Source organism: Gambusia affinis, linkage group LG11 (assembly GCF_019740435.1).
Source record: "Gambusia affinis linkage group LG11, SWU_Gaff_1.0, whole genome shotgun sequence".
NCBI classification, from domain to species: Eukaryota; Metazoa; Chordata; class Actinopteri; order Cyprinodontiformes; family Poeciliidae; genus Gambusia; species Gambusia affinis.
In genome coordinates this window covers 69,724-81,905 of record NC_057878.1, presented here as the reverse complement: position 1 = coordinate 81,905, position 12,182 = coordinate 69,724, and the positions used below count along the sequence as shown (strand labels likewise).

Sequence of the window (12,182 nt, the reverse complement as noted above, 5' to 3'; positions counted from 1 at the left end):
CCAGGCAAATTTACCAAACAGCACCACTCTTCTCATTAGGATGAACAAAGAAAAAAACAATACATGAATTAAGAGACTAATATTTTTGTTTCAGGTTGCATCATATATTAAGATGCGTTATCGCAGGAGCTTTCAGGTTATGTGGTCCGTGACCATTTATTTAATGGGTTGAGTGGATCGCGCCTTGAAATGTTTGAAAAACACTGCTTTATGATGATGACCTCTTGTGAAGAGCTTCAAATTGTCCAAAAGGTATATGTGTTTCAAAGAAAACAAAGCACTAAAATGCTATGGTTAACATAGTAAATGGCTTTGTACTTGCATAGCACTTTATCAAGTCCAGAAGACCTCAAAGTGCTTAACCCTACAGTCATTCATCCATTCACACACACACACTACTGGATGGTAGCCACAGGAGCCCTTGGGCAGTCTGACAGAAGTGAGGCTGCCATGCAGCCCTCTGACCCCCCTTAGTAGGCAAGGCAGGTGACGCGTCTTGCCCAAGGACACAATGACAGAGCGAGGATCGAACCAGGAACCCATTGAACTCCAACCATCATTGCCCCATAAACACTACATCGTTTAAGAACAAGTGTACAATGCTACATTTATTAGGGGTAACCGCAAAACACCATAGTAACAGTAAATTCTAGAAGTGGGAACTTCATAGTATGAGCCTCTTTTTTCAGCATACAGCATTGGCTATATGTATAACGACAAATTAATGAAACATTTTGCTGCCATCTACCAAGTGGATGAAGAGACGAGACTCAGCAGGACAAACATACAGCTGAGATGCACAAATAGGATTTTCTGCAACATCTTTGACTTGATCTAAAAATTATTTTGCATTTTTTCCATTGGTTTTTTCTAGTTACAGAGGAAGCTGTGTACATCAAGTATGATTACCAACTTGTGAGATCATATTTTACAGAACTCACTATCTTTCCTAGAAGTTGACCTTAGTGCCAACAGTGCTGTCAAATCGCGCCTCCCCTATATTTACAATAATTAACTGTAGTGCTAAGTTATTTAGCTCAGCATCTAAGCAAAAACAAGAGTTTTCGACTGCAGTTGAGTTGTTGAGAATACTTCAGTTTTTAAGTAATTATCCTGGATTCAATGTATACATATTAAACACCATTTTGGCAAATTGGGGAAGGGATTCACATTTGTAAACATCTTACAATATTACAATAAAAGTTTGTTAGATACTCCCTCCCTGTACTATGCAGAAATGAATACAAACCCAAGTTGCTCTTACCTTTCTACTTTTGCATTCAGGTTTTCATTCTCAGAAACGGTAGCCTGACATAAAGAGGAATTCTCCATAGTGAGCTTTGCGCTGGAAACACCATCTCCATCTGCTGAACGTGAAAGGGATTCTATATTGAAAAAGACCACAATCGATCAATTGAATTTACTTGTATAGCACATTTCAGCATCGAGGCAGTTCAAATTGCTTTACATCAGAAAAGCACAAAAATGTGAAGTCATAAAAAACACCTTACAGTCAACAATCTTATTACTTATCACTAATCTTATTTCTTGTTACAACCTGAGCTAGTGGGAGCATATAGATATCAAATAAGAGGGGTCCTAGGATTAAACCGTGGGGTACACTACATGTGACTTCTGTTCACTTCGATGATAAGTTATTTATTGAAACAAAGAAATCCCTGTTCTTTATATAAGATTTGCACCAGTTGGGGATTGGACCGGAGAACCATACACAATTCTCCAGTCCAATCAGTAATATGCCATCATCAACAGTATCAAAAGCTGCATTGAGGTCCAACAGAACCAGCACTGTGGTTTTTCCACAGTCTGTATTTAGATGGATGTCACTGAACACTTTGATAAAGGCAGTCTCAGTACTGTGGTAACTATGGAAAACAGACTGATAGACAATAAAGCGTTTGGTTATCGTTAGGAAGCTATCTAACTGTTGAAACTGATTTTTCAATAACTTTGCTGATGAATGGAACTTTAGAGTTTGCCCTGTAATTCTGCAATAGTGATTTGTCCAGATTGTTTTTTAATCAGTGGTTTAATCCTGCTGTTTTTAAAGCCTGAGGGAAAACACCTGATGGAAGTGATGAATTTACTATTTGGATCAGATCATTTGCAACGGCAGGCAAAATTTTCTAAAGAAAAGTTGTGGGTATGATATCAAGACAGCAGAAAGAGGAGCTTAACTGATTTATAATTTCTTCTATACCTTTATAGTTGAGTAGTTGAAATTTAGTCATTTTTTTCTGGATTTTCTATGTGGGGGCATAGTATTGATATTGGATTTAGTGTGTATGTGCAGATTAACCCTCTAATTTTTTGGAAGTTCTTCTGTAAAGAAGTTGGCAAATTTATTCAGTCACAGTCTCAAGGGGGTTTGTGATCCTGTCAACTGTTGCAAATAAAAAACTCAAGCATTTGCTTGAGTCAGAATGTCAATGTTTTGTTTATGATTTCTGAAAGAACTTTTCACTTGCATGTTTTAGTGTGGAGTGAAAAGAAAAGGTTGAGTCATTTATTGTTTAACATACATGTAGAATAAATCTAATAAATTGTAAAAGTTAAACTTACACTAATATACAAATGAGGATCTCTGGCAAGCAAATAATCTATCCAAGCTTATGTGCAGTTGATGCAAGTGATTGTCATTATAAGCTAATAAACTCCTGATTTAACATGGTAAAAATCCTCACATTTCACCTGTGTCCTGAGCTGCACCACCTCTGGAAAAAAGCTCCCCCACAGGTAATTTTTAAGAGGAAAACTATGCCAGAAACCAACTCCCAAAGAACATTGTGGTTAAAGTCAACCAGAAAGGATGGATGCCACAAAATCTAATGAAGGACTGGCACCAATGATAATACTGTAAAGAAGGCTCAACTTTATTAGACTTTAAGATTGGTTTTGTAGTTTTTATTTTAGTTTTCCGAGCCTAAGTTAGGTCAGTAAATGCAACGCAGCTCGAGAGAAAAGGCTAGTATTGCGAGATTTGATGTTAATGTTCTGTTGATGTTATGGCTCTCACCGCTCACTGCGCAAACATGTTTAAGCGTTGTCTGTGCCAGAGCTAGAGGCCAGAAGCCACTCAGTTCTTACATGAGAACAACTCGGTTGTCGTTCTAACTCATCTGCTGCTGGAAGAAGTAAAGTTCATGCAAGAGATCTTTCTTTTTTTTGTCGTGCATCTTCACCTACACAAACGCCTCAGTCACCCTGGAAACCAAAAGCTCAACAATATAATAATTAAGAGAGAGGACAAAAAGTTTCACAAACAGGTACAGCTAACGTATTGTAGCTCTAAGCTAATGTCATCTAAAGACAGAATGGCTAGCCTGGAAGTGCTTTTAGAAGAACTGAGAGGGTTCCGTCAGGAATCCAAGAAACAACTTTCAACTAGTAAAGAGGAAATACGAAAAGCGAATGTAAGGATTAATGAAGTAGAGGAGCAGGCGGACAAGATGGAGGAGCAAACCCAAGAAGTTGTAGCAGAACTGCTAAAGTTACTCAAGTCTAGAGGATAAGCTGGTGGACTTGATCTGCAAGTCCACCAGCTTATCCTTGAGAGCCAATCTAGGAGAGAGAACGTCAGGATCCAGAGAGGGCTGAAAAGGACTCTGAATCCATGGTTACATTTGTGGAGACTGAAAGAGGGGCTCGGTCTGGAAGAGAGCAGGACAGACATGGAGATAGAACGAAACCATCAGATGCTGGTCTCAGGAACTGTGCTCAGCAGCTGGCCCACATCCTCACAGACACTTCGCTGAGCTATGCAGTTGTTCAAACCAGCTTCTAGGTTGCCACCAGCATACCAATCCCCCCCAAAAAACACAATTTCATCACTTAACTATCTCAAACTCCCTCCTCTTTTGATCTGCTCTAGTTTGCATACCGCTCCACAGAGGACGCCATTTCCTCTACAGTACACTTGAGCCTGAAACACCAGGAGGAGTAAAATACTTATGTGCGAATGCTATTTCTGTCCTTAGCTCAGCATTCAACATAGTCACCCCCCTGTTCATGGTGACCAAACTAGCTCTGCTTCAGCTCCACACCTCTGGGCAATTGGCTGCTAGATTTCCTAACAGACAGACCCCAGTTCCTGAGGGTTGGTAAAAATGCCTCAAGGGTCATCTCCCTCAGTACTGGCTCCCTCCAGGGCTGTGCACTGACCCCACTGCTCTTCACCCTGATGACCCATAATTGCCAAGCCAGGTTCAGTACGTATCACATTGTTAAGTATGCGACAGTGGCCCACTGTCTGTTGTTAGGAACAACAACAAACTGGCCAAAATAGAGGAGGTGAAACATCTGGTGGACTGGTGTGATGCAAACCATCTAATCCTGAATGTTGAGAAAAAATAAATTGTAGCCAATTTCTGGAAAACCCAGCCGTGGCACTCACTCCTCCTCATCAATGATGTTGCAATGGAGCAGGTCAGGAAGATTTAAATCCTGGGCATACAGATAACTGAGATGTTGATTTGTACCCTCCAAACCTCTGGTTGGGTGAAGAAAGCTCAGCAACGTCTGCACTTTAAATGTTCGATGAGAAGAGCAAATCTCTCCTCTCCCATCCTCACCACTTTCTCTACACAGGGACAATAGAGGGCATACTGACCAGCAGTATTTCTGTATGGCTTGGAGCATGTAACACCTCTGCCTGGCAATGCATCGAGAAAGTGATGAAAGAGCTGATAGTATCATCAGGTCTGAGAGTCCTTGCATCCTTGACACTGCTCACAGTTGCTGCCTGTCCAGGGCTTGGCCAATCACAAAGACCCTTCCACCCTCTCTATGGTTTGTTCTTCCTGCTGCCTTCTGGGAAAAGGTTCAGTAGCTTCAAATGCAGAACAACCAGATTCCACAACAGCTCCATCACTCATGCCATAGGACAACTAAACTACCGTTAATCTTTCTATTCTATATATTTATATTGGTACTTTTTATTATTCCTTATTCATTTTATGATTGAAAAGTACTGCTGAGAAGTAGCTCTTACAATGAGCTCTGCAGATGTTCAGTACCACCAGTTGTTTGCTAATTGATGCTATCTAGTGTAAAATGTGTTTTTATTGATCTGACGTAATTTCCTCAACTTACAAGCTATATTCTCAATAAAATTCAACTTATTTTTGGGACATGGTTTCTCTGACATTGGACTTTAGAAGACCCAGTGGGCCTCTAGCAGCAGACGACATGGCATCACTGAGTGGAGACGTCACACTGGAACTCAAGCAACGTGGATTCTCTGCCACTACACTCTCCAGGATAGACATCAAGAGAATAGCACTAGGCCCCCTTAAATCTGTCAAATTCCAGTTTGTTCAGGTAAATGATCAATCTTCTTCACACTCCAGTGTTACTTGTAGAATACCACAGGTTTGGGACACATTTTTTGCTATAGAGCAGGGGTGTCAAAGTCAAATGGACGGAGGGCCAAATAAAAAATTTAGCTACAAGCCGAGGGCCGGACTGATCGAATGTTCATTGAGATTTTTTTAAATGACGCATTTGGTCTAGTGCAGCGGACCGGCCCAAGCTCAGAATTTCCTTCGACCGCTGGGGTGCGGCCGTGGAGGATCGAATGGGGTGCAAGCAGAGGATCGAACGGGGAGGAGGTGCGCTGCCAGAGGATCGAACGGACGGGGCGCACAGAGGATCGAACGGGGGAGGGGTGCATCTCGCATTTTTTCAGACGGGGTGCCGGCTTGCTGCGGGCCGGTTCTAATAATAAATCAAGATCATCCCAGGGGCCGTAGAAAATCTTCTCGCGGGCCGGATGTGGCCCGCGGGCCTTGACTCTGACATATGTGCTATAGAGTATATGCTTCCAATTGGAAAGTTTATCAGCACATGATGAATTTCCACTGTTATACTAATGACACCCAACTGTATCTGTCCTTAAATTCTTATGAATCCAATCAGGCAGGTTAGTTACAAACATGTACTGAAGACAAAATTCCCTCCTCACCCACTTTTAAATTGAGTAAAAACATAAATAAACATCTTTGGAGCAGAAACTCTGAAAAAAGGAACCTCTTAGACAATCACTGAATAAGTGAGCAATCATTCACACCTTTTGTTGCAGATGGTGCCTCTCCAGGTTCATCATTGATCATTTCCAGCCCAACGGGCACTGCTGGAACTGAGCTAGGATCTGTAGCTGTGCTCTCAGGTGATCTGGTCTCTAAAGAATCCTGTGCATCTGTTGCAGCAGTATCTTCTATTCCTTGAAAGTGCATCTATAAAGAGAACAGGAAAAACTTACAACATTTTATAGATTCAGCTTCCTTAAAGACAATTAGGTAAAGACAAGAGAAAAAAAGTTGTTCATATTTTTAGTTTTCATATTCATGTTTCCCAAGTTAAAATACATTAAAATCTCTGTGGTGAGGATTGTTTTGCCATTTTTACGTGGCATAGATTAATCCACAGCAGGGGTCACCAACCTTTTAGAGACTGGGAGCTGCTTCATGGGTCCAGAGCAACACAAAGGGCTACTTGTTTGATAGACATAAATATTCTTGGCTCAGCCTTTATAACAACAGTATATATATATATACATATATATATATATATATATATATATATATATATATATATATATATATATATATATATACATATATATATATATATATACACAGTATATGATTACATGGGGCCTCATCATATTAATGTTAGGGACTACTGACAATAGTTATCAGCAGTGACGTGCGGTCAGGGGAGGCAGGTGAGGCAGTGCCTCACCAGCCATCATGAAAAGAAAGAAAATATATAATCATAAAGTAATTTAAATTGTTATATTCATCCGGTGGTTTGTACTAAAAAATATTTATTTTTCATGTAGCTTCACCAATTTCGATTTTTATTTGTTCAAAATCGCTGAATTTTCTTATTTTCCCATTCAAATGCTTGAGCGATGCGGTGAGGCAGCAGCGAGCTCTGCCTCACCTTGGATTTGCAACCCCTGGCTCTCGCTGGCTGCTGAGAGAGCATGTTGCTGTCTGGCGTCAATAAAATGGTTTAAACAAATTTAATATGTGAACTTATTTCCAATAATTTAGCTTATGTATATAATGTACAGTGCTTTTTGTCACCAACTGTGTTTGTGTAACGTGTTTCGTGTAATGAGCGATTATAAACGGCAGAGAACAGGTTCGAGGTGAGGCAGGCAGTTCTCTTGCCTCATGGCAGGGGGCGCTCAAGATCCCAGACGTTCGTCTTGTTCACTCCTCAACTGCCGAGTAAGTGACAGCGAGCTAGGCTAAACGATTCGGGAAGCAAGTCAAGTGCAGCGATAGATTATAATAGAGATAGTGATTTTTTTCCTCTCGCTTATCCCGACTTTCGACATGGATTATTTTATTTTGTTTTGTTTTTTAAGGAAATGTGTGTTTTGTGAGCTACAGTTTGTATGTGTAAGGATGCAGAAGTGAAACATAACCTGTAAACTGCTGTCAATCTATGCATCTATTTGCAAATCTGATTCTGATGACGTCAGTGCCTCACCAGCTATGAACCTCACCGCACGTCACTGGTTATCAGTAATAATTTACCATGGCAGATATGGTTAATTGAATATTTGAATCTCCCGTTGTTCTAAGATCCCACCTGAGCTTTTTACAGTGTGCGGTTCTGGCGGGTTGCCGGTTTATTAGGTTTTTTAGTGGTTTTGCGAACTTAAAAGCTGACGGTCACCTGTTGGCTGACACCAGCAGATTTAGAAAAAAAAGTCAGACAGATCGGAAGGTACAAAACTATCACTGAATCTGACCTGCAAGAGCACAACCACCTCTCCAACGCACATCATGTGAGCGTCAAACCACTAAAGCAGCGCACACTTTTTTCTTTTTTTTTTTCTTTTACACAAACGATGCTAAAGAATAAAGACATGGAAGCGAAGGTGACCCAGTAGATCCGTGGAAAGAGGAGGATGTTGATTCCCAGGTTCAGATGGAGTCAGACGTCCAAAGGAGGAGGTGAAGTAACAATGTTTGATTAACGTTTCAACTAGATTAAATTGTTTAACCCACAGTCTTAGCGCGACACTCAGGAAGAGCGGCAGATGTCAGCTAACGGGTGACCCATCAGCTCTCCAGTTCAGAAAACGTCAAAGAAGCTCATAAACCGACGACCTAACAGAACCGACACGGTAACAAGCTCCACTGGTATCCAAACTGCTCTTAGAACTACAGGAGGTTCAAACTCTGATCATTCATTTTTAGTTTACAGAAAAAGTACCAAACCGGCAAATAAACAAAAGTAAAGTGACCAATAAGATTTAAGCTTTGAGATTTAAGATTTAGGCTCAACTCACTGCTGCTTCACCAGCTTCGCTTCTGAGCATTTCAATAGGAAAATGCGAAAATTCAGCAATTTTGAAGAAAAAATAATCAAAATTGGTTACGCTAAATGAAAAATAGGTATAGTAAAAACCACAGGGTTAAAATAGCAATACAAATTATTTTATCATTATATGCCATTTTCCTATGATGAACGCACGTTACTGGTTGGCTCTGATGGTGGGGGAGAGAATGCTGGTCGGACCTGGCAGACCTAAATGTATTATGAGGGTCTGCTGGGAACACCTGGAAGAGTCTCCCATGAGGAGCTATAACTCCCACGTTCTGAGGGAGGTGGGGGACATTGAGTCTGAGTGGACCATGTTTCACGCCTGTATTGTTGAGGTGGCTTATCGAAGCCGTGGTTGCAAGGTTGTTGGTGCCTGTCGCGGCAGCAACAATCAAAACAGCAGGTGAGTATCAGGCAGTCCAAGCAGCATGGAGCTCGTGTGGTTGCTGAGGCAAAAACTTGGGTGTGGGAGGAGTTCAGAGAGGGAGAAAGACTTCTCCAAGGTTTAAGGCAGGGGTCTCAAACACCTGTCCTGGAGGGCCGCAGTCCTGCAACTTTTAGATGCACTCTGCTGCACCACCTGAATAGAATAATTAGGACATTAAGGCTCTGGAGAACTGATCTACACAACAAGGAGGTAATTAAAGAATTTAATTCCAGTGTTTTGTACCTGTGACAGATTGAAAAACTGCAGGACAGCGGCCCTCCAGGACTGGAGTTTGACACCTGTGCTTTAAGGCGATTCTGGTCCACCATCTGACGTCTCAGGAGGGGAAAGTAGTACAGTATCAACACTGTTTATAGTGGGGTGGTGTGCTGCTGACCTCGACTCAGGATATTGTGGGCCAGTGGACAGAATACTTCGAAGACCTCCTCAATCCCACCAACATGCCTTTCACTGAGGAAGCTGAGCCTGGGAACTTTGCTTGGGCTCACCAATCTCTAGTATTGAGGTCACTGAATTGGTTAAAAAGCTTCTTGGTGGCAAGGACCTGTGGGTGCATGAGATTAGCCTGGAGTTCCTTACGTTTCTGGTGACTCTATAATATTCCATGGACACTGGAGGCAGTTCCCCTGGGTTGGATCCTTCCAATCTACATGTGTTTTGTGGACGTGGGGAAGGCAATAGACTGTGTTCCTTGGAGAGCCCTGTGGGGTGTTCTCCTAACCCTATGGTCATGACCGAAAGAACGAGCTCACAGGTACAATCGGTTGATATGAGTTTTCTTAAGTCTGGGCTCTCCATTAGGGATAGAGTGAGAAGCTCAGTCATCTGGGAGCGGCTCAAGGTACAGCCACTCCTCCTTCGCGTAAAGAGAAGCTAGTTCAGGTGGTTTGGAATCTGGTTAGGACGCCTTCCTGGTGAGGTGTTCCAGACACGTCCCAGAACACGCTGATATGTTTCTCAGCTTGCCTGGGAACGCCTTGGGATTCCCCTGGAGGACCTAGCCCGAGTGATTGGGAGAAGGAAGTCTGTGCCTCCCTACTTAGTCTGCTATCCCTGCGACTCAACTCCGGATAAGCAGAAGACTATGGATGGATGCATCTACGCTGTTCGTCTGAGCATGCTGCTTGCTTTGGAGTCGTAAATTATTCACATGAAAATATGATTACGGTCACATTTAATTAATAGCATCAATGACCAGACAAAAAAGGAGAATTTCAGCAAAAAACAAACAAAACAAAAATCGGAATTGAGCATCAAGACCTGGTGCATTAACTTAGCCATTGTTTCTTTTTTTTTTTTTTTTTTTTTGTCGAACCTTCAGTGACCAAATACTCAAGCTATCTTTTTATATAATGTGTTGAAAAGATGCCAGTGTTACAGGGACAATTTACCTTTTTTACTTTGTTGATTCTCTTCATCAGTTCATCGGGAGACACGCTTCCAGCAATGACCTCCAGAGGAATCCCAGTCACCCCGATGAAGAAGCTAGAAGGTATGCATACTACGGGATCTATAACAGGCTAATGAAGGAACACAAGCTTTAACAAAGTCCTGTACTTGGATATAAATATAGTTACAATATATGTGCAACACATATACAGCAACAAAGGATACAAATCTGGGAAAACTGGACACAAGCGTCACTGGGAAGAGAAAGTCATTCCATGAGGAATAAAATATACATTAAAGCATTCTGAATTTGTATGGACTGTTAAGTAACATCTATAGAGATAACATAAAAAGCTTATATAACACACCAGGTCTAGCTCAAAGCCAATATTTTATGAACATGGCTAACTGAGGTAATTATTTTGCAAAATACAATGAATGGCCTGAAAAGTGAACTCGCAGTGGTCATCGAAAAGTAGATGAATGTGAATATCTTGCTTGTTCTAAACCTTTTGGCTCCAGTTCCACTGCTGCACTTGCAAACTGGAAAATGACCCTCCTACTAGATGTTTGAACCCAAAAGAACCAGGGGCCTCATGCATAAAAAAGTGTGCAGTTTTCAGACTACAACCTGGCATATGCAAAAATTTAGAAAAGTGTGGCACACAAAAAAATGTGGATGTATAAAGTTGTGCACACACACTTTTTCTTTGTACATCCTAGTTTGCGGGAAATTGAGCGCAGCTGCTGGTCCGTCTGTCACCACTCATAAATACAATATGTAAATTAGTATAAATACCCGAATGTCAGCCATCACGTGAAGCAATAACCATGGCAACATCCTTGTTTGTAGCAGTATAAATATTTATAATAACTATATATCTTATTTAAAAGGTGCTTTCTAGACACATAAGATCACAAAAACAAAAATAACACATTTTAAAGAAAAAAAAATCCAAATCAAAAAAGAAAAAGAAAGAAATCATGGAAATGCCTGTTTGAATAGTAGCATCTGCAGCCGGGCAGACAGCGCGTCAGATATTTGAGTGAGAATGTGGACGTTTATTCTAAATAGTGGAATCATGTGCATAAGTTGTACATTTATAGAATAGAGATGCTTTCTGTCCAGAAAGGAGCATTCACAAAGCAGGCAGCTCAACTGAAGAATGACTGCAGCTGGACCAGCACCGGTACCTCACGGCTCTTCAAGCTTTGTTCAGACCTCCAGGATGATCAGTCTGAGCAATCTAATCCTAACAAACCATCATCAAAATTTCCCACCAGATCAATATGATCAATCGCTCGCTCTGAATTCTTCCATTGGCAATGTTCTCCATCAGAGGCAAAGCGCCCCACATTTACGCGGCATACCTTTGCACAGCTACTCAAATACATGTGATTGGATGTATGTAAATTTTAAATCATTCTAAAAATTTAAAACCTGTCTGAAGTTTCTCTGCTGACCCAATCCTATTTCCTTTTTCAGTCAGAATGAAATTACCTCACAGATGTATTTCATGACCAATCTTTGAGACAAAAACTGAGGAAAAGTACTATTTACATTCGAACGAGGTTTTCACATCCTTCTATTGTTATTTTATTTATTTTGTGTGCGTGCTATATTATTGTCTGAGGACAAATGCGGTTCAGTTTCATTGTTGATGTATAAACAATAAAATATTAAAATCATGAAAAATCATCGGGTTTGAAACTTCTTGGTCTAAGTAATGAATGGAGTCAGATTTCAGTGTTTTTAGGTGAGTTTTGATGCTTTGTAGTTTGATATTGTTCACTGAAAAAGTTTGCGTTCCTACCACACATTTTCATGGCAGCTAAAAAGTGTACGAATATTACGCAAACTCTGACCCAAAGTTCATTTTTATACATTCCGGCTTGTGCAAATTTTTTGTGCGCACGCACACTTTATGCATGAGGCTGCTGGAGTCCAACTGTGGGTTATCAGAGTAGCAGAATAATT

General features: G+C 41.0%; 1 protein-coding gene across 1 annotated transcript in view; it reads right to left on the bottom strand.

Annotated features, from left to right (window-relative positions):
* The window catches only part of ubxn4 (UBX domain protein 4), a 54,771-nt gene extending 43,209 nt beyond the window's left edge, over positions 1 to 11,562 (bottom strand). Inside the window, exons 1-5 of the mRNA XM_044132325.1 lie at positions 11,486 to 11,562; positions 10,430 to 10,458; positions 10,207 to 10,325; positions 6,089 to 6,254; positions 1,265 to 1,385 (exon numbers count right to left, since the gene is read on the bottom strand). Of these exons, the coding sequence (XP_043988260.1) occupies positions 1,265 to 1,385; positions 6,089 to 6,254; positions 10,207 to 10,325; positions 10,430 to 10,458; positions 11,486 to 11,562 (512 nt within the window). The remainder of the gene's footprint in view (positions 1 to 1,264; positions 1,386 to 6,088; positions 6,255 to 10,206; positions 10,326 to 10,429; positions 10,459 to 11,485) is intronic.
* Positions 11,563 to 12,182: the final 620 nt, after the last annotated feature.